General features: G+C 42.2%; 1 protein-coding gene across 20 annotated transcripts in view; it reads left to right on the forward strand.

The window, feature by feature from the left end:
* LOC120953509 (homeotic protein female sterile) overlaps window positions 1-23,721 on the forward strand; it is a 168,897-nt gene that overhangs the window by 122,029 nt on the left and 23,147 nt on the right. For 8 of the 20 annotated variants that reach the window (XM_049606890.1, XM_049606897.1, XM_040373505.2 and 5 more), the window contains 5 exons: window positions 2,871-2,963; window positions 12,432-12,486; window positions 14,046-14,087; window positions 17,300-17,326; window positions 20,901-21,378. In XM_049606890.1, the coding sequence (XP_049462847.1) occupies window positions 2,871-2,963; window positions 12,432-12,486; window positions 14,046-14,087; window positions 17,300-17,326; window positions 20,901-21,378 (695 nt within the window). Of the gene's footprint in view, window positions 1-2,870; window positions 2,964-12,431; window positions 12,487-14,045; window positions 14,088-17,299; window positions 17,327-17,613; window positions 17,873-20,900; window positions 21,379-23,721 lie in introns of all 20 variants that reach the window. The other 12 variants (XM_049606899.1, XM_049606903.1, XM_049606891.1 and 9 more) reach the window with 11 other exon arrangements.

The following is a 23,721-nucleotide window of genomic DNA, read 5'->3' on the forward strand; positions in this document are numbered from 1 at the left end:
TTATCCCATTATCTCGAGCTTTCTTTTTTCCATGTGATACTACAGTTTTTGTTTCATCTTTTCGTCGCCGTGGCTTAGAGTTTACACATTTTTACGTGGATATAGATAAGTTCTAGGCAAGTGTAATATATTTTTTTTCTCTCTCTCCATCTCTATCTCCCTCTTATGTAAGCAAATTGTTCCGTTGAACCTGTTATAGTTGTTTTGTTTAGTTTTACCTCATGCTTTTAATTGTTTCTTCTAACTTGTTGTTGTTTTTTTCTAGTTCTGTTTTCTCTTTTATTATTTTATGTAAGTTCATTCCGAGCTGATTTCACGTACCCGGGTTTGAACCACCTCATTTAATTATCATCGTATCGACCACTACCAATCACTATAATCCTTCACACAGTATCAAACGAGTTATCTGTCTATCTTTTTTCTCTTCCTTTCTATTTTTCATCTTATCCTTCATTCATAGTAAAGCGATTGTTTGTCTAGTGTGTTTCTATCCTAGTGTGGGTCTATTTACACATGTATTTCTTGATTTGTTTCGTTACCATTATTAGTTACTTTAGTGTTTTTTTTGTGTATGGCTTAGGATATGATATTCCTAATCATATGTTTTCCAATCAAACACACAGAATGTTTGATGCTGTTGTTGCTCATGTTACAATCTCGTCTCGTTTTTTACGGACTTTTTAAAATATATGTTTTTATTTTTCCAACAGCATCTTGCCTTTGGTTGGTTTTGGATCGATTTTGTTCTTTCTTATTTGTGAAATCGTTAATATTGTAGCTTTCAGTTTGTCTCTCTTTTATTGAAATGCAAGTTTTTGGTCTTTAATTGTCTTGGTAAGATTTTCTCTATTTAAGATTCGTCTTACGCTTTGGCTGTTTTCACTTCGAACAACTTACCGTTCTCCATACTGTTCTTTTGCATCTGTTTGATTTTAAATCTAGTCTATTTGTCGTTTTATTTTAACGTTACATCATGTTTATGTTTCACTTCCATCAATAGGGATTTTGTTCTAGTCCATTAACATACAAATTTACAAACTCTTGTTTCAAATGTTAAACTAAAGCAAAGCAATGTTGTGGTTGGAAAGTGTGATGAGTGTGTTTTATTTCGATTTGTTGTTGTTATACTGAATCGCTCCATGTTGGATGTTCTCTCCCAGATTGCTGTTTAGTGACGTTTCCCGTTCTGTTTTTGTTTTGCATGTTTGGCTGATCCTGCGGCTTCAAACGAATCATTCTCTAGCTCTAACTTACTTTACGATGGAATGATATGAATGTTGGCAATTAAAAATGGAATGCTGTCAAGCGAAATATAGTGATGATTATATTGCTTGAAATTGTTGCAGATGTTGATTCTATGTTTATTTTTTTTTTCTTTGTAATTTTGCTTTCGAACGTCAAGCTAAATGTTACAATAAGTAAAGCGTACGAGCGTACATCCTCCTAGGATGAGATTTGTCCGTTTGGAAAACAGAAAACAGAAATAGAAAACATATAACAGCAATATCAGATGATCCTTCATCTGACACTCGTGTAGCTAATGTAGAGTATCTCAGGCGCATATTCCGCAGTAACGCATCTAATCTTTGCTGTCAGCTATAGGACGATGCCCGCGATGTGTACTCCAATACGAAGCGGTTGTAGTTTGCTATTGCGTCGTTAGTGTGTCATTATTGCTGTCCGTGAATGCGATACCTTGAAGTGATGGAAATGGATTAACACGATGGGGATTAATTTATCCACCAAGACGGTAACACATTGTCTACGGTAGCGCCATGTCTAACGTAGCTTTTCTGTGACAGCCACTGTCACTGGCACGCGCAGGATTTTGTAATGATTCATTAACAAACTTACGTGTATTGAAAGCCTTCAATGTATTGTATGCATACTACTGTTATTTGGTTTGATTAATATAAATATTCGAATCATAAGTTTCCAAGAAGCATTGAGCTACAATTGGATTGAATGTATTGGTATCGATTTATTGCCTTTCGAATAAATTACATTCGGTCACACTTTCCACCAACGCTGTTAAAAATAAATACAAGTTTAACTCTACAGATATCGCAGTTTTATCTTCCATACGTTAGATTGATGTTCTACAAAATTAGTTCAAGTGTTTAGATAATGCTGTTTATTTTTCGTTATATTTTTAGATAGTTTTTGATTCCGTAATTATAACATTATCGATCCTCAATAAATTATTTTCCTATATTTTCCTCTTATCATATATTTCTTGAGAAGTGTCTGTTAATTGTATGCATCTAGAATCGATAACTATGTTGGTCTTAGCGAGGTGATCATATTCTCGAAACATACAAATATGTGATTAGCCTTGTTATATTTATTCTTTCCACATACAGTCCACAGTTCCCATCTGCTTCGTTTGTGCATAAACACATCAAGTAAATCACTACATTACCTTGATGTTGATAGCTAAATTGTGTCAACCTTGTATTTTTTTTCCTAATCCTCCATCCACTACCGACACATCCGACAGTAGTACACTAGCTAGTTAAATGTATCGTTCCCTGTTCTTCCTATTTCCTGCTCCTTCCCCCCCCCCCCCCTTACATAAACTAGATTACTAGGGTTATATATTTACTAAATAGTCTATATTACACTCATAAATCATACAGGACGGCCCACGAAACTGACCGAAACAAAACAAAAACCAACCAAACAAATCAAACCAAAAAAAAATTAGAATAAAAACAACAATACAATAAATGAATACCCCCCCCTTTATATATATACAATTAATATATATATATATATATATATATAAATATAATACAATTTTTTGTTGCACGTTGTTTTTGAGCGGACGCTGTTTTAATGCATGTTTCTTGTTCTGTCCTTGCATGTAGGGATTCGGTTTTGTAACATTCGCTAATAGTAGCGATGCGGAGCGAGCACGCGAACGTCTTCACGGCACTGTGGTTGAGGGACGCAAGATTGAGGTGTGCATGAAAAACAAAGTTTTTTCATTTTTCTTTATATAAATATATATAAATATACATATACATATATACTATTGTACCTTTTTCCTCTCTATTATATCTATTTTATTATATATTTTCCTCCCCTATCTGTCATTAGTTCCCTTTATCTTTATTATTTTTTTGCTTTGGTTTTTTTTTCTTTCATACTTTATCATTTTACCAAACATTATACTTTATTTTGTTTCGCTTCTTTCTTCACCGTTCATTTTATCTCTTTTTTTTGTTTTTGTTTCTTGTTATACTCTTGTATTACTTTAATTTGTGTTACTCTGCTATGCATTTTGAGTTTCTTTTTTTCTTCTTTTCCCTTTACGTTACTTCTTTCTCCAAAGCATCAATGATACTTACTATATACATATTCTTTTTAGAAAAGAAAAGACGTTACGTATATATGAAACACTGTAACCACTCGATGTTTTCCTCAGCTCTTCTAATGGTACGAATGCCTGCAAAACAAAACAATAGAAGAGCGTTCAATCCACACACACACACAAAAAAAAACAAATAAACCAAACCCAACGCCACGTTAAAGTGCAGCCCAGTAATGTGTGCACTTGCCAAATGCACAAGCATAAATCGGAACTAATTTGCGTCGTTTGCTAATTTGTAGTCGTTCGTTTTTTTAGCCGCATTGTGTTCTTCTTGGAGCATCCGTGTATTGCGCGACCTCACCGCGATTGGGTTCCAGTTTTGGTTAGTTCGGTTTTGGTTTTATTGCTATTTGCGAATGAGTTTTGGATTGTACTAGTTTTCTTGTCTTCTTTTAGGCGTAAGGGTTTTAACACTAAATGGCCCCTCCCAGAACTATTTATCAGTTTCGTTACTGTTTTAGTCGGCTGCGTGCGTGCATTTAATTCAAGAGTACTAGCATCTTTGTTTTTTTTTTTTTTAATTTACTTTTGTAATGAGATAAACTCCCATCCCCAGCTCTCTTTCTCGCTCTCTCGCTCTCTGTCTGTCTATCTCTCTCTCTCTTTCTATTGTCGTGGATAATGTAAGCTTTTTTGTTTTAATGCCGTTATTTTCGTACCTAGTATGTGCTCCCCTATCCCGTACAAGAACGGTGGATGAAGTCAGTTGTGTTTACATCCAGTTTTCCATTGTTGCATTGTTTTTGGCGTTAAGTTTATAGTGCAAGAAATTGCAAAGCTAGCGAAGAAACGCAGCAGGAGAAAGGTTCGCTCGATAGCACTAATTATTATTATTACCCTTTGTATGTATGCGGCTTGTTTGACACTTGGTGGTTGTGGAAGTACTTCTGGAATGGTAAACAAAAATATGGAACGTGTTATGTTTTTTTTTTTCTTTTCTTTTTTACTTTTGTGATTGCCATTAAATGTGCCTCTCGTACCATATTTATATATACTATACATATATACTCTCACTCTCTTGCTCGCAAGTTTATTATGCTCCTTTTTATTATACCTCCTTTGCCATTACCTTTCCCTTTTCCCCCAATCCTTCCTTCCCTTTTCGACCCCTTTCCTTAATATTTTATAATGGTATTTTTCTCTGTTAAGTGCCTAGAATTTTGCATCCAAGATGCGGTTGATGGAAAAAACGCCCCCATTTGTCGTTAGTTTTGATTCACCCCTTAAACTCACTCCGACACACTCACTCACACACACTTACTTACAAACAAAACACGCAAAAGCTCGCAATATAAATGCACCACAAAGTAAAACACGCACACGCACAACATCAAAAACTGCAAAACTGAAAACAGAAAGCAACAAACAAACAAACAAAACAAAATAAAAAAACACCAAAGACCGTGTGTAGTTATTTTTCGACTGCGTGTCTTTTTACACTATATTGCTCCTTACAAGAATGCTAGTTTGTTTTTGCCATGGTGTTAGTATTGCTGCGCTTCCTCGTTCCCAACCACATCACCACATACCATTCCTTAGTGCCCAACAGTTGCTAACCATTTTCAATTTTGGTCCCATCTAGTGTAACGTACAGCATATGGTGTTTTTGTTTGGGGTTTTTGGTGGCTTTCTGACAACAACAACAAAAAGCAATAATTCAACAAATTAGTACTTACTTTGTTGCCCTCCGGGACGTGTCCGGGTGTTGGTGGCCAAAATGTACGCTCGTGGTCTATTGACAACCGTTCATCTGGTTAGTTAGTGCATCGAATGCTCGTTGTTTTGTTCCTTAGAGAATGGACCATTTCTCCTAACAAGTGGTAGCGCCATTAAATAGTTTTGGTTTTGCTCATTGTGTGCTTTTTTGTTTTGCATTCAAACTGGTCTCTCCTAGCTCAGGTTGATGTGGTGTATGCTAAACAAACACAGTTATGCGAAATAACAGGACACCTTTGTACGAAAGCTGTAGAATTAATGATGGAATCAATTTGTGCTCACTAAACTTTTTTTTCAAGCAATCGGTTGATCATTGTCCTTTCCTAGCCTTTTTTTTGTTTTAATAGAGTTTTACAAAACAGATACCAGAACCAGCCCGTAAAATCCCCGTGCAGGCGCTGGTGTTGATAATTGAACCCACCTCTGATTCGTTTTGTTTCGTTCTCTGCTGCAGAATTTTAGTGTTCATTCGTTGTTGACCACCGACTCTTCTTCCGATGCGTAATTCTTTGAAAAAAAACGGTACGTTGTTCACTCATTCATATAACACTCACCTACTCAGAGCAATCGAAAACCCTACCATGCTATTTCTACCAGTCCCTAGCAATCAGCATTTTTGTATACCATTCCAGAAGTATAAATCCACCCACTGTAAAGCCAAACATTCGAAAAATAAGCTTACACAATCAATTTGTTTATAGGCATTACCTTTTCTTTCTTTTTTGTTATATCAAATCAAACCCGTCCGTTATTTCAATCATATGCAGCACGAGCCATGCACGCACAGTACGAACATAGCTTCAGTTTAATAAATGCTGGGAAGCTCCAACGTTTAACCGGCAAACAAGGGATCCAGAATCTTATCTAATTTCATTGGAATTGTATTGTTAGCACTACCAGCTGGCAACGTAAATTGCACTCCAATTCAAATCGGTACGTTAAAATCCGCTTCCTGCGAAACCTGTCCTGTGCAATTTAAAACAATCCATCGCAAGGGTTGTGCGCGCCCCTGCCGCCACCCTGTGCAAGAAATTTTCAATTATACATCGATCGGCACACCCCCACCAGCACGAAGGTTCAATTAAGTTACACAACTACGGAATTCCTCTGACGAGCCAGGCCGGCGGCGAAGAATTGCCCAGGGAGAGCGCCAGCAAGCAAACAGAGATTGTTTCACTTCATTCGGGATACAATTTTCAATCGAAGCCCAATCAGGATGAGTTGTCTTCAGGATCTTGGCCAGTCGGTGGGTGGGATTGGTAGAAAAGGAAGCGAACGACGGTGGTGGTTGGTGTTTTAGCTCTTTAGCTCAAGAAACCCCATTGATGGTGGTGAGAAATTAAGTTTTCCCAGAGGCTAACTTCCCATCTCGATTGGTGGCCGGCCCACTACCGTGCGGGCGCCTCCAGTGGAACGGCAAAAAGTGAGTGGGTTTTGCGAAGAAAGACGTTACTATTCAGAGAAAATTAATTTCTGGCATTTCATCTCGAAGTTGGCAGCAGTAGGTTGCGCTTTATCCTAGCACGGTGATGCTGGCGCTAGGGTAGGAAACGAATAGATTCTGGTCACGCTTCGGTGCTAGTTGTGAGTTTTCCTATCCGTGTCAGCTTGTGTATTCTTTTGATTTATGGGACAAGGCACCGGGCAATCAAATATTGTTTTGAAATGGGTTTTTTTTTTGTTAATGAAACTCTGATAGACTCCGCCGAGTTATGGTTCATGAATTGAGATGATTAGTGATGTTGTATTAACTAAAGCTGGTGCTGTTTTAGATAATTAAATTTTGGGATATCAGAAGGCTACCATAATCCTACCGATATCTTCAACCAGCAAATATACAATCACTATGCACTGTATTCGAGCTTGACATTAAGTAGAACGATACCGTTGTACCTTTCCGAAGTGTCGGTTGCATACACTTGCCAACAATGGCCATCAATACATCAGCTTAAATTTTCCCTCTACGCCACTACAATAAATTCTTGTCGGTGCAACAACACCATTGTATTGCACAAAATGGCAGGAATTCGTCGTTTTTTAGACTTCGTCTTCTCCATTTAACAAATCTTGAAACGAAAATACCAAAAAAGATTCATTCGTGATCTATACCCTTACAGTGGTGTGTTTGAAGCTTCAATGCAACGAACGAACGGTCAAGACAGAGATGCAAGGTGCTTGAATTGTATACCTTACATATCCAACATCACTGTGTTTAGTGGAACACAAAACCCCAGAAAAAAGGGGAAAAAAGCATCAACCCAAGATTTATCGCTATCCAATAAATCTGGCAGCAGTGTGCACTGGGTATACACGTCCGATAGAGCCCGGTTTTGCCTCATTCCCGATGAAAGTGCAACAGCAAACGAAAGAGAGGGGGTTCGTCGCTTAGTGGTACCTTTGTTTTTTTTTCTTCTTCTTTGCTTCACTGTTTCGTTCCCTGGCTGTGCGGATTGTGCTAATAAGCATTCTTTTCGCGGCTCGTTGGAGTGTGTGATTTGGTTTTAACCCTCGTTGCAAAGAAAAATGCCTTCTCTCTGTCTTTGCGTGGTTTGCTAGCACCAATTGCACCATGCAGCAGTAGCAGCAGCACTCGATACAGTGCTAAGAGGCTCGAGAAAAATGTTCAGTGCACGTACACTCTAAAAAAAACAGCTACATAAATTGACTCGCTGGCTGCAACAATACTAAATAACATGCCGGCTCTCCACATTGGTCGCGTGCAGCGCGCAACAATACACTACAATGGGTCCAACAAGGGACACACAGTGCCTGCCAGTGTCCTTTTACCAGGAGTGGCACTTTGAAAGCTCCAGTTCCAGTTCTCCCTTACACGTGGCTCAGTTAAGTCTACCGAGACGCGATATACAGCCTCCTTTTTTTTTTGTTCCCGAGCAGCAGAAATAAAAGAATAGACGCACAAAAAAGTGAAAACTAGAACACTCAACATCCAACCAATGGGTATCGTGTGCGCACGTAGCAATGGTACAAAAGGCTGCCGGCTTCCAGCAAAAGAGGGAAGGTTACAAATCACCCCGTCAAAGCGAGGACCATCTTTTATCCGCGCTTCATTCGCTGCAAGCGAGCTTCGAGGAGCGAGGGGGAAAAAAGCTTGCAAGTTCGATTTTTGTTGCAAGCTTTTTTCCCCCTTTTTTTCCCACTTGTGCTCGAAATACAGCGACAAAGAGGATGGGAACGGACCAAAAACAAAAAAACCAACCTACTTGCAAGCAGTTTTTGCTATCTCTTCCTGCTGTACAGTGTTGCCAACTGGTACGGTGTTGTATATTTGCTGCAAACCGTGCCTAATCCTACCGTTCATCTGCAAAGGTAGTTCTGCTGTGCAGCGATTGTAACGCTTTTTTCTCCTTTTTTGCGTTCTGTTCATCCACTACAATACGGTTCGCCGGCGCTACTGGACAGTCGTGCGGATGCAAATCAGCAACATGAGCTTCCTAGGCAACATATTCAACCGTATATACCGGTGGTGGGTGTGTATTGCCGAACCGATGTTTATCGATTGGGATACAGTATGGATGCATGGCCTCGCAGTTCAATCTCATTCACTTCCCAGAAAGCCCCCTTTAAGAACCTTCCAAACATGTTTAGGAGCTTTTTCTCCATTTCAGGGAACTAACTTCACTTACTAGAAACGGTCGCACATCCGTCCCAAACGCAAACGATTGAACCTGCTACCTATTGTTCTCTTCCCTCGACGGCGAAATCGATTCCCAATCGCCAACACAAATCCATCGTTGATACAAATTCAAACAAACGGGAAGTAAAGCCCTCCTCCCATTTTGGGTGCAGCGTGACAACGTGGTGATTCGATTTTTTTCTTCCTTTCCTCTCTTCTCTTCTCCTTTTTATCATCCCTCCGATTCTGATCCAATTGTTGCATATTTTATGCAATTGCACTGTGCGCGGCGCGCGCGCGCCACCTGCCAACTTCGTTCGGAAGCCAACTGTGCCGGAAAATCGGTGCAATTTTGCGCAACCAATCATGATGTGGTGGTGCATGGTGATTTTTAAACACAGCGTGCAAAATGCAAATTTGTACTCTGCTGGTGCACATGGTGTGCCCCCAGCGCTTCTCGCGAGCCGCTTTGCGTGAACGCGGCGTGAAGAGCGGCACACGGGAGCAATGGTGGAAAAATTGAGTTTTCCCCGACTGGTTTTTCCTGTGATTTTCTGAGAGGTTTTTTTATTTGATGTCGTTTTAGACACGTTTTGCATATTACTTTTTTATTTGTGGTAGATTTGATTTTTTTTTCGTATTAAAATGAGGATTGGAATAGCGGAACATACAGCTGGGAAAAATCCAATAGCGTATGTTCGACCAGGGTTCAATAGATTTCCAATTTTAATTTATACACCGCTACCGTCAGGAGCGTTAGATTCCGTTGCCGTTATTACAGGGTTTCCCACGATTTATTGGTCAGTTCCCATGATTTTTTGGTGCGTTCTAGCGATTTTTTGGTGCGTTCTCACGATTTTTTTGCCGTTTCTTAGAATTTTTTGGTCCAATTGTATTGATATCCAACCGGAAAATACCAATGAATTATGGGAACGAACCAAAAATCTATGGGATACGAGCAAAAATCGTGCGAACGCACCAAAACATCATGGGAACTGATCAATAAATCGTGGGAAACCCTGTATTATGCCAAAACGCTCAGCATTAAACAGGAAAATCTGATTTATTGTCAACACTCTTGCTTTGTAGCTCAGAAAAATACGAGTGTTTGTACTTCTTCATAAATATTCGAAATAATTCTGATGTTATTTAATAAAAATTCAACCAAAGTTTATCCTCATGCTACTGATAACTAACATCGAAACTTGTCCACTTCCTGGTTAACGTTTTGATTTTATTCATAATTGTGAACCGATTGCAATCTCCCACCGGTTTCGGTTTTCTCTCCACCTTTCTTGTTGTAACACAACTACTATTGGAAGCCAATTATAAAAATGTCGCTGTAAAAGCAAGCGGGTCAACAAGCAAACCCCATCCCCCCTGCTCCGTTACGATATGATGAAGAGGTAATCGATGCTGTGTGAGTGTATGTGTACACCAACCTGCTCTCTCCCTTTGCAAAACACGGGAAGCAGCACAGAAGGAAAAACCATTTAGAGCTCAGCTCACGGGAATAATTAAAAACGTGACGTGGAAAGATAATATAAAGACTAGCCAGCCGTCGTGCAGCGTGCAAAAAAAAACACAGGGGGACATAAAAATCAAACGCAAACGAAGAAGGAAAAACAAAACCGTATCAGAGAACACAAGAGGAAGATAACCCACCGAACGCGACCGCAAATGGAAAAATGAACGAGTGACATTTAATTAAAAAATGATGCTAACTTCAGAAATGATGCCTTTGGCAGGAAAGCACATAACAGAATGGAAGTTTGCGAGTAGGGAAGGGATTGTTCCAGTTCGATCCGGGCCGGGTAGGGTGCGAATGGACCCAACTTCACACTCGCACACGGTGTCGTGTCCCAATGAAGTGGAAACCAAAAAAAATCCCCCGGAAAACTATGACGACGGAACGAAAGAGTGAAAAAAATGGTAATTTCAATGCAGGCACCAAACCTCAGAAATGTGACACACTCTTGTTCGTTTGTGGCCTGCCTTTTTTTTGTCGTGGAGAAAATGATTATATTGTTTAATGTCTTTTTCATCCCCCGCTTTTGCGCCCCAAACTTGCACGAAACTGTCCATTTGCAGCGCGCGTATGTTTTGAATTGGGGACACAATGGGAGACGAAATCAAGCATCGTGTCAACGGCTTTTGTTCGAGCTTCCTTTATCGAGCAGCAGAGAGTTTAGAGTTTTGCAACAGGATGTTGGAGGGGAGGGAGGGAGGGAGGGAGGGGGGAGGGGGGGAAATAGCGACCATAACCCCTGTCCCCCCAGTGTGACATCACGAGTGATGACGGGGATGAAGTTATAATTTTCAATTTAATATGCTAATAGAGAGCCAAAGTTGTTCCGTCGCCTTTTTTTTTTTTTTGCTAGCTTGAACCGCTTGCACAAACTGTTCACAGCGAGCCCGGAACATTGTACTATATAGCTGAAAATAATGCTTTCCACTACTGCCTGTGGTGGGGTTACCATTATCGTTTGCTCGATCGCTGCTCCCGATGGCACATAGCAACACAAGTTAATAAAACTAATTGTTACGAACGGTACCATCCATCCGTTCGAGCGGGAGCTATAAATATCTTAATTAATTTTTATCCAACAGATTTTTACCTGTTTTTTGTGCTGCGCCAAGCTGCACAATGAAAATGGCACCCAATTACAATCAAAACCACAGAAATCACCACCACCACCAGGGGCCTTGATTTTCGGAGCTTTCCGATTGCCGTGCGCCGCCATTTACGTTCACTTTATAATTATTGTTCCCAGTCGCTGGCTACTATCGCAATTACATGTCGTTTTTTATGTTTTTTTTCTGTTGTCAACCACCGCCCCACAATTAACTCTCCCCAACTTGGGCGAAATGGGTCCATAATTCAGACCACAGGACGGAGACACATTCCCGTAATGCGTTTCGTTCGCTGGCCTGCTGCAAAGCCATTTAAAGTGCAATAAACGGATCCGGCAGTAGGGCTTCGGCTGGCACCAATAACGCATAACTTATGCTGGACAGGCTTTAACGGACGACCCACCTACCACCCCTCCAATGTGCGTATAAGTGATTTTGTGCGTGAATAATTGCAATTGTGTGGCACCTTTTCGATAATGCTTTATCGCCCCAAACAATCGCCCCAAAAGTCGAGCCCAACTCGTATTACTTACCGGTTTTAACAGCTTCCGTGATGTGTTTTTGTGTTTAATTTCTGAACGTACTCGAGCGCGCATGGCTCGTCGCTGCTGCTCGACGGTTTGAAATTTAGATGTACAAAGAGCGCCAGGTCCGCCCGGTCGTCGAATCGAGAGTTACAGTGTTTCATAACGCGCGTGTGTGTTAGCAAGTATCATTGTAAAAATATGTTGTTTTTTTCTTCATTTTCCTTTATTATTTTCACTCTTTATCTTCTCACTCACACACACACATACACACATTAAAATCCACTTGAATGCATTTAATTGTTATATATTTTTTTTCTTTTTTCCTCTCCGGAATTTACCCAAATTCTAAACCAACAACAACAACCACAAACACAATACCGCAAAATAAATTCACACAAACCGTGAACAAATACACTCAAAAACCACACACACACACACAAATACACGCCAACACCCACAACAAACAACAAATGTGCATCCCCCTTGCGCGCGCGCCCGCCCGCCCGCCCGCCCGCCCGTGTGTGTAATGCTGTTAAAACTGTAGGTCAATAATGCAACCGCACGAGTTCAAAGTAAAAAAGCTCCTGCTGTATCAAGCGGTAAGTTGTTTAACCATTACTTTCCCTCCTATCCTTGCCCCACTTTCTACTTTCGCCTTCTTTCTCTCTCTCTTTCACTCACTCTGTATTCATATCCTCGTATTGAATTCGTAATTATTTATAGTATCCTAAGCGTGGTTTGAACCATCACGCACCGCCTTTTTGTAGTTCGTTTTTGGGTTTTACTGTTCTAGTGTGGTTTCTTTGTGCATTTATGTTTTCCAATTTTGTTTTGTCACTTTTCATTTCCATATATAGAGGCACAAGCAAGTGCATCGATCTTGTCTTTCTTCTCTATTTTTTTCTCCCGGTTTTCCCCCCCTAACACTCGTGTGCATGCCTGTTTAGTACTTTGTCTTTGATCTTCTAGCTAACTCTTGTCGGTTTTGTTAGTTTGATGAACATGTTTATTGAAGCAATTAGGCACCAACTTTAACTCTAAGTATAATGTTCTATTTGTTTTTCCTGCGAGCTGGTTTTTTTTTTGGTAAAGTAGTGGATAGAATAATGTTTCCGATGGTTATAAAGATTTGTTTAAAGAAATTATAAACTAAGACTGTTTCTTGTCAAAATTCGTCGAAAAAATACTAAATTTCTAAATGACATCCTCTTTATTTTTTTCTTATTTTGTTCATTTTGTGCCTTCTGAGGGTTTTTTTTTGGTTTTCACTTACTCATTCACATATTGTGTAACTGTTTAAAAAAAAAATCACCCGACAGCTGCTGATTACTGCACACCAAAGTGTGTTATCCATTCTACTACAGCTACCTTATCTTATCAAACTACCTTCATCATCTCTGCACCTGTATTCCACCAGTATTCCTCCCGAATGTTACCGTATTTACACGGAAAGGTTAAAATGAAACGCGTTTACTCACTTCACGTTTTCTTTCTCTTTTTTTCTCTCCTTTTTCTTCTTCTCTTTTTCACACGAATTGTTTTAAATGGTGTACCTTTTTGAAACCTCCAAACTTATCGTTTCCCAACTGTGCCCTTCAAATGCGATTGGCATTTGATGCCGTTGTCCCCGTGTGGGCACAAAAAAAAAAACAAAACAAAAATGCAATTAAAAATAAAATGCGGCCCCGTTCAATAAACGTCAATTTCATGGTAAAATGTTGTATCAATCAACCTACCCACACACTTTACATGCAAATGGGCGGGGGCGGTGGTTTATCGTGTTGCATTTCGGACGATATTTCTCTTTGAAATGTGATACCTGCTCTGGTTATTGGTATCATTTTGTTATATTGGTAAAATTAAAAATAATAACCCTACACCACCCACCCACCCCCATATTGCGTGTTGTTTTTTTTTGCAAATGGGACACTTGTGAAACGATACGAAAACCGAAAATCGAAAACCAAAATAAAAAAATCACTTACAACTCAACAACTACAACTGCAACAACAACAACAACAACCCAATCCTCCATACATGTGCAACTTACTCAACCTACTCACGGCGCAACACACGCACAAAACCGCGCACATGTACGTATGTGTGTGTGTGTTTATGTTTTCATATTGATATGATGCGTGTGTGTGTGTGCGTATAGTGTTTCTGACGAAACAAGGCGCCGTCTCGGCCCCGTCACTGGGTGAGCAAAACCTTCCATTAAATACTACTACTTCCGCCATACCCTTTGTCCCTCTCTCTCGCTCGCTCTCTCTCTCTCTCTCTCTATTTAGCCATATTTAGTCAGAGCCCTGAATGTATGCAATAATGCACCTATCGCCCGCAGTTACCCTGGAGTTGTAGAATTTTCCATAATTTCCCATAAACGTCATCCAAAACGCTTTGTATTGTACGCTTTTTGCATGCAGTTTGTAGTAGCTCTTGTTTATCCTCTTGCCAGATCAGAGCAGCTGTGCCAGTAGACGGCGTCAAACGATTTATCTGTGTTGTATCGATATGTTAGCGTCGTATCATTACAATGCACACATTTCGATTTAAAAGGAGAGCATTGTGAATGTTTTGCACAGTTTTGGAGATGGCCAAAAGCTTATTACAGTATTAAAAGCACTTGCGTTCAAATTATTAGCCTGGGTGAGGATGTGTTTGTAAATTGTTCTCTCACTTTCCTTTCCTTTCACTTTTGCATGCAAATGTTGTAGATAAAGTTTTTTTTTTGCCTTGAACACAGCTCTTGCGGAATGAAACTCGTCGAGAGCAATATTCCTTCAATGGGGCACGTTTCAGCTCTAGCACACGGCTTTCCTTCCACGTGTACTGCTCGCTCGCTAAGGATAGTGAAGAGGCTTATTTTTCCTTTGCCTCCGTTAGCGCTTAGATGTCGCTGCGAGGCACAGCTGCTGTCGATAGTCGTTTCCTTCTGCTGTATAATGGCTATAGGCAGCAGCAGTGTGCTTACGATGTCTCTGCACAGTGCGCTCCGTCATGAATTCCACCATACCAAGCTAAATTAGCTGACACACACACTCATACAGACACACAGACACCGGTTGGCTTTAATCAATTGATCGCTATCAATCAACCGACGCTTTGTCGACTTCACGACCGCTCGGTACAGGGCACACAGAAGGAGCCATCCGGTCGGATGGCCCATTCAGCACCATCACGTGATTATCAAAGGCTGCTTGCTTGCTTCAAGGAACAGCACGCGTTGCAGCTGGATTGCTTTTCAACGCTTTTTCATTGGCTAGAAATACCAAAGCAAAGCATCGTTCGTTTGTTTCTTTTTTGTGTGTCGTGAAAGTGATGGCAATTTTATGGCGGTTGACACGCGACAGAAACGATCATCGTTTACTATAATGCTAAACACGCGGACGACATCTATCTCCATTTTTGCCCCTTGCCCAATCCCTAACGCCTCTTTCACTCCCTATTCATGGTGCTTTTTTTGAATGGGTGTGCCTGTGTGTGTTTGTCTTTTTCAGTCCAAACCGGTATGCTTTTTGCTCGATCTGTACCGGGTTTACCTAGAAGAGAATAGTGCACAGATGTTGTTTTTTTCCTTACAACAGTGAAGCGATTTTCGGCACGAAAAGCGTGCTTTAAAGTTTAGCGCTGTCGACGTGTGCTAACGTGCTTGGCCTGGTGGAAAGGGGAAAACAGATTGTCCTTTCGGTGGAGTTCACGTGCTTTGATTGATTCAATTAACAACCCTGCTTGTTTGGTGTGACTTTGCATTTCGCTTTCGCTTAGTTTGGGAGAGTTGAAAAGTTGATTCTTTTCGATTTAAATCAAGCTGTTAAGGCCGGTGTGCATTGTCCGTACTCGCTAGTGTAATTTCGATTTTCACTAGCGCATCTGGCGGTGGCTGACCGAAGCGTTTTGCAAAACAATTTGGAGCCGCATCAGAAAATACGTTATTTTTACATTTTTTTACTTAAATTGGAGTGTAAAAGCTTTGTAATTGATAGATAAATATGTAGTGCAAGTATTTCAGCCATTTTCGCATCGAAAACCGATGAAAATAGTACATTATTTTCAGATACCGCACGACCATTCCATCGATGACCAAAACAAGCTTCCACCAGCCGCCGCCAGATGCGCTATTGAAAAATGGAATTACACTAGCGAGTGCGGACAATGTCTCCCGGTCTTTACAAGCTGCTATTCAAGGTTATGGTTGAGAAAAAGCTAACTGGGTTTTCCAGGGATTCTCACAGTTGTGGGACACTTCCTTGACTCTTTCTTGTAGGAAGTGAACTTCATATATTGGAAATTGGACTGTCCTATTGGATTTGTCCAAGAAGGGTGCTATAGAGTCCAATTCCCATTACATTAAGTTCATTTCGTATAAGAAAGAGTCAATAATGTGTCCCACAGCTATGAGCACTCCTGAAAAACCCTGTAAGTTCTGGTTAAAAAAAGTCCTCGATTTTAAATGTTTCTTTCAATTTAGAAGTAGAGTAGTGCAATTTGTTTCATTTTTCAAACCAGCCTTGATGTCGTAGGAAGAACTAAATTTTGGTCTCTTCAATCTGTAGGTTTTTTTTAAAGTAAATTAAGCAATATAAACACCTTAGAAAGCAACGCAGTGTAATGTAGCTATTACACATGCTAGCCTGTGCTTTAAATACGTTTCCTCCAGCATTCACTAACGCTTAACTGCTGCAGCATGTTCTCACGCGCGCCTTCTTGTGTTTTGATCGTCCATTTCTCGATGCGATTCAACCGATGATTCGCATTCCGGATTGCCTGTTATCCTTTTATCTCCGTTACCTGTAATCTGACAATCTAAATCCTTACCACCGGAAGAGAATATCCTACCTCCCTCCACATCCCTTCATAGCACATCGCCCTAGCCGTTTGTTGAAAGTATTCCATCCATTAAAAGTGGTAATCCTTTTCATCAATCAAATTCCAACCTTCCTACGCACCAATCCCTCCTAAGCCTCCACCGCCGGGGTTTTCTTCGCTCGAAACAACAAACACATTCATCAACTACCCAACTCCCTTCCACCCTGCTGCCTTCGTCACCCCCGGCCCTCCACGCCCTTAATTTGTCTCTGTGTATATGATGTCACTTTCTCCTTTTATTGTAATTTGCGATTCATATCGCTTAGCTGTGTAATGATAATAATACCATGAATGATAAATTGCGAAACTAACGTACGATACCGTGTACGCGTTTTTCACATCTCTTTCTGTCTCTCTCTCCCTCTCTTTCTCTTTCTCTTCCCTTACCTTTGTGTTGTGTCACGTGGCACAATGTGCAACAAACAACAAATGTGACATCAAACGTACGGAACATAATGTAACGGATCACAACGCGCTGCAAATCCAATTACCCTTGGCCGTCTTGGAATGGTGCTTTATTCATGGGAAACTATCACCCCGTAGCAGCCGTCTGCGTCCCGTGGCCCGAAGGTAAGGCTCGATTGTGTGTGTTTGTTGATGGCTTTTTTATTTCATCTTTGATCATTCATTAGTTTTAGACCATTTTACCCCTAGCTAGGTTTACTAATAAGCACTTAAAGCATAATTTCACCTACAACTACTCACACCGTGCCTCGTATCTCGATGAAGATACGTCCAATCACACGCGTGTTGATTACCGTACAATTAGCAGAAAAAACCCCATTTTCCATTCCCCTATATACATATTCTCTCCTCATTTTAAACCACCTGGCTGCCTTTTGCGGAAAAATAAACAGGATACCGGCTGCCTCTGGCAACGTGGCCATGGTTAGGGGCGGCCACCGCCGCCACCACCGTCGGTGCAACGCCCACAGCAGCACTGGCTGCCGCAACGCCCACGGCAGCAGCCGCCGCCGCAGCCGCAGCAGCCGCAGCGGCGTCCGCGAACCCGGCCGGTGCGGCCGCAGCCGCCGCCGCCGCCAACCAGCTGCCCACCGCCACGTCCCCGATACTGATTGCGGCCGCACAGCGTGCCGCGGCGGCCCAGAGAAGAAGGTCGGTATGCTTTGTTCGTCGTCGTCGGTCGTCATCGTCGTGTATGCTACAAGTGCTGCCCTCGCCCATCGACCACTCGAGCAGAAATATGCTGCCTTTGGAAAAGTACCGAGATCCCCTTCCCTCATTCTGCATCCCCTGTTGCGAACCGACCCCTATGTAGCTTATTTGCTGGAGCACATTTTTCTTTTTGTCATTCAATTTTCCTAATGTGTCGAACGCGGGAGCACAATTGTTGCGGGCTGTGTGTGTGTGCATTGTACTCCTAGGAATGGGAGACATTTCTACTCAAAAGGGGATTTATTCGTTCGTGGAATTCATTGTACAAAACCCGACCAGCAACCACCAACCCACCAATGTCAAACCCGCAAACCGCTTTGACCAGCTCTGTGTACCAAGAAAGGATGAGTGGGCAACAGTCGTTTCTTTAAAAAGGTTTAAGTAGCGTTCGCGCAAGAATTGCGTTTCTTCTATGGGCAAGTGGTTTATAAGCTCGCTTTTACTCGCGACGGCCACAAAGAGCCGAGACGCGTTGTGTGTCCTATTGTTGTTTGTACTCCTTCTGCCAAGCACGCAAAGACGCTTTGTAAGCCGTTTACTCGCCTTTACGCTTTAGCTCAAGCGTCTTTCGACCGACTGCGAACAATAGAACGTGAATGTGTGTATATGTGTGTGTGTGTTAAACAAGCTGTGAACACATTCGCCCAACTGCCTTTTATTGTTGGTGAAAGTTTTAATTGTAAACGTCGCTTCGCGCTACCTCTCCACGCCGGCCATAAATAACTCAATTTGCACTTCCTTTCTTCAGACGGGAAACACTCAATGCTTGGCGATAACAAAAAAAAAATAATTAAGATGCCCCAACATTACCATACATCTACGGCCATACGGCCCGTCGTCGCCTCGTGTGGTAATTATTTGCCCGGCTTTTAATGAAGCACCAGGCGTCTCCATCGACCGAAAAAAGGCCTTCTTCTAAATTAGCTCCCTTAATCCGGTCACAACCGTAAGAGCGAACCACTCCAGCCGCTCGTTCTAATTATTTCTTCCCGATCGGCAACATCAAACAATCATAAACCATCGCCTACATTAATTGGGGTTGGTGGGGGTCCGTTCGGAATGGCGAGTTCGCCGCTTCCGCCAGCCAGCGGACACATTTAAATTACTTTGTCCAATTTCATTAAAACAGATTCTCGCCGATGAGCAGGCGGCTTTACGCGTATGCTTGTCAAAGTTGTCTTCCCCCTCCCCGTGCGTCCTGAATTTTTAATAACATTTCTAATAAGTCGTGCAAAATCTTTAAATTACTCACGCTTCGCCGGGTTCCGTTTTTTGCTTTGGTTCGTTTGCGTCATCCCGACGTCGACGACCGCGGTACAGGAAAGCAATGTGCAAACGTAGACCCCGAATTGGTAGAACACCCGAAAACGCGCCGATGGTGACTTGGATGGGGCAAGTCACCGGGGAAATCCACGCCGTAAACAAACGCTTAAAAAGATTAGCCATAACTTTTCGGACAGGAAAAGTAAATCCTCTTTTCGCGGCCGGTACTTTCCATCGCTTTCCATTTTCGGCTGTACTTTTTTGGAGAGGCAAGGAAAGTTCTTATTACGAGGGGGGACACGGGCCAGCGTGCCGAAGCTTTGATAATGCCAATCTTCCTGGCAAACCTTGTTCAATGGCTGGCGCGTCCGCGGAGGTTAAGCTTACCTGGGGGAATGAATGAACCGGGGCAACCGGGGGTTTTAGGGCTGTTTATGTTTTCCACCGCTCGCTCCTTGCTGCCTGAAAGTCGTTACTCTTCGCAAAGGATGCCTTCACGTGAGGCAGCAAATCATTCGGCTGCTGCGCCATTGGTGCGTACAACGCACGCGCTCGCCGCTCCTGCCCCACAAAACGAGTTCGAGTAAGCCGCAAGCAAAGCAAGCGTTGAAAACCTTCATCAGCCGAATTATCCCACTGCAGTAAAAGTTATTCAATTTTCGCATTCACTGGTTGCACATTATTACATCGTTCGCGTTTGGCGCGGTTTCTTCCGGGCGTTTCGGTGCAATTTGTTTGCTGTTCAGCAGGGATTTTCCAATTTTAGACAAATCAATTTGTTACACTCGAAACATCTTAATTCAAACTTTGTCAGAATGGTTTACTTTTGAACACGATTTGAAGTTCTACACAAAAACACCTCACCTCACCATCCCTAATTACCCTTTTTACAGGATCGAAACACTAACGCATGCTTACAGCTACCCCTAACTACACCTTACAGGGTTTCCGACGATTTATTGGTAGGTTCCTATCAATGTTTGGTGGGTTCCCATTTTTTTTTTTTTTTTTTGTGCGTTCCCACGATTTTTGGGCCTTTTCCCAGAATTTTTTGGTCCAATTGTATTTATATCCAATTGGAAAATACCAATAAATTATGGGAACGAACCCAAAATCTATGGAATACGATCAAAAAATCGTTGGAACGCACCAAAAAATCATAGGAACTGAGCAATAAATCGTGGGAAACCCTGTATTGTTAATAATTCCCATTGAAATAAAACAAACAGGAGGCCATATAATAGGAACATCATACACATCAACTGTAAATCCCTATTTTGCCTTAAAATTTCACATTTAATAACATCTTTGATTCACTATTTTCCACCTTCTGAGCCATGCCTCACCTATCTCCATTAACACGCTTCTTATGTTCTTTTACTCTTTTTTCTTCTTTTCGTTTCATATTTGTCCTAACCAACACGCACCATTCCAACCCAACAACCAACTACAACTACTACAACTACAATTCCACACACTCACACGCCAACATGAACATCAAACGAACATCATCATCATCATCATCCTGATCTACAATCGCCAACGACCTTTTCTCCTGCTCCTGCTTTACACTTTGCATGCTTTGTAATGGCCGACCTACACCGAAAACGCCTTATCGTGGCTCAACTTACAACATTCGATCGTTACGGTGGCTTTTGGCTCGGGAACATACCTTCACACACATACACACCGCCCCATCCAACAGCAGGCATACCGGCCCATCCCGCACTGCTCCATCATCAGGCGCTCGCGCAGCATCTTTCGCATCACACACTGTCCCTACCGCACCATCTACACCACCAGCAACAGCAACAGCAGCAGCAGCAGCGACATCCGGCGCTTGCCCTTCATCTACCTCACCAAGGAGCGCCCCAGCTGACGCCCCACCCGATGGCATCGGTGATCGCCGGGCTGGCCAGAAACGCGGCAACCCCGGCGAGACATCCATCGCTCGCCAACCTGCCCGGGCTGGCGAACGGCACGAACGCACCCGGTTCTACCGGTAGTGGGGGAGCCACGAGCGCAACCGGAAACCCCAGCGCTGCTGGTGCTGGTGCTGGTGGTGCTGCGGCTACCGGAAACATAGGTCCAGCCGGATTGCTTTCCACCCACCCGGCAGCAGGAGCAGCAGCAGCAGCAACGTACGCCCAGCTGAATGGTGCCGCTGCCGCCGCCTACCAGTCGTAAGTAGCGCCGTACGCGTTAATAGCATCCTTATCAACCCGGCAAGAGCAAGTCCCAAGTGACCGGAAGAAGAAAAAAAAACAATACGGCAATGATACTGGGGCGGAAATGTAGCGTAGCGATATTATCGGATTATTTGCACCCGAAAAGGTTCCAGCGAGGAAGAATCCTTTTGTTTTGATCCTCTGGATGACTTTTCCTTTGCCTGGGGGTTGGGTTTTAACCGTCGTGTCATGATTATCTTCATCCCCCCCCCCCCCCCTTTTCACAGAAGGAAACATAGCACAATGGGCATTATAATTTAAAGCAAAATATTACACCCCATGAATGTTGTTACCACCGTGGAGGGAAAGGTGAAGCTTAAAAGGGTTCACCTTTCTTGTATGGTGGAAAATTAACGCACCTTATGAACCTCCCCCCCCCCCCCCCCCCCATCCACCGCAGGAGCGAATGCTGGTAGCATATTATTTTACCATTTTTTCTGGGAAACTCCTTCCACAATTTTCCCGCTTTTCAAAAGGTGTGAAAAAAGGGGATTTTAACGAAGGCGAAGCTGCTTTGTGTGGTCAAACTTTTTGCCTTTACGGGTCATTTTCCGCTCATTGAAGGTGATTGGGAGAGGGAAACTTTTCCGATTATTATTCCGGAAAATAGTGGAAAGTGGGATAGAAAAATCTAATTTTACATAATGATTACAAAAAAACAAAACGTACAAAACGTACCGAACGAGTTAAAATGTCTTTTTCTCTCCGATTTGTAGTTCGGTTACCCAGTTTAATCTGCTCGCTTGCACACAAAACTTTGCACTTTGCAAGCGATAAAGTCAACGTGACAGTGGTGTACAGCACGGCTGAGTATTTTTTAGGTGTAGCAATTTGCAAAACTTTCCGCCCGTTTTGCTACGCTAAAATAAGCGGAAGGTAAGCGGAGAAACGTGTCAACCGCGCGGCCAGGAGTTTATGCCGGATCGTTAGCTCGAATGAAACTCGATAAACATCCCGGCTTGGATCGAGGAATGAATGAATGAGCAAAATAAAAAAAAAAGAAAACGCTCCACTTAAAAACGCTCATGCCCAATGAATGGCACAACAACAAGCAATGGAATGAGAGAAGGAAAGGGAGGAAATTAAAAACACAAACTTCTTCCACTGTGCCACAGCACACGGCCGGTGTGCTGGTACTGTGGTACCCAACACTAACCACACACACACACACATAGTGTTGGGTTTCTCATCTCGCGGTAAAAGTCGAGTCGACCAATGCGAGCTCGCAAGCACTCGCTTGTATGTTTTATTGTTTAATTTTACTCTCCTTTCGCCAATGCTTAATTACATTTGTTTGGGGCATATTGGGAGGGCTTTGGTGGGTACGCAAGACCCATGTCCCCGGTGTACGGTTATCTCCACGCGTACCACGATGCTGACTGTGGAGAAGACCGCTAACTGTGTGTAAAAATGAATTAACAATCGTTTCGTGCCAAAAAATTAAACACAACTACTACTACTACTACTACTGCTACTTCTCCCCGTAAAAGCTTAACGTGGTCCTTCCCACACCTATCAACGGTACAAGCGGTATGTGGGTACAACAAAATATTAAACTGCAAAAGCTGCAAAATTAATCTAACTCACTCGTTTTCCACTCCGGTGCACTCGCTATCCGTTGCCGGAAAAATTAGTGCTTTCTGCAACAAAAAAAACAGAAAGCGACAACAAAAAAGGCACAAAAAGCTGAGCTCCCCCTGCTCTCTGTGTTGCTTTTTAGTAATTTTTTCACACACACACACACACACACACGTGGAAAAAAGAGCAGAGAAACAACGCAAACGCAACGGAACCACGAGTCAGCACGATCAAATTAATATTTATATACGTGTTGCAATGCTAAATGTTTAATTTTCAGTTCCGCTCGGAATGGGTTCTTTCTTTCTTTTTTTGTGTGTGAGTTTGTTGCTGTCTCACCCTCTTCACAAAAGTCGGTACTGTAGTACTAAACCAGCAGAACTGGAGGGGTAAGCACGTACGTATATGTACTGTGTTTTTGGGGGTGTAAATGCAACTACAAATGTTCCGCTCGGCACTGGAATGGAGACCTTTTTCCCTTCCCTTAAACAACCATTTGCCGTAAATAAATAGGATGCGCTGGAAAAGCGATTGAAAATAGGAACCAAAAGCAAGAACATAAAAGCACAAATACACAGATTTGCTTGTTGTTATTGTTGATGGGAGGGTGCAAAAAACCCCTCCACCTAACGAAACGATAATCGCAACTAAATCGACCTCAGATGACGCATTGGAATGTGTTCGGCCCGCCGCCGCCCAACCCGGTGTCACAGTCATATT

This window comes from Anopheles coluzzii, chromosome 2 (assembly GCF_943734685.1).
Source record: "Anopheles coluzzii chromosome 2, AcolN3, whole genome shotgun sequence".
NCBI lineage: Eukaryota > Metazoa > Arthropoda > Insecta > Diptera > Culicidae > Anopheles > Anopheles coluzzii.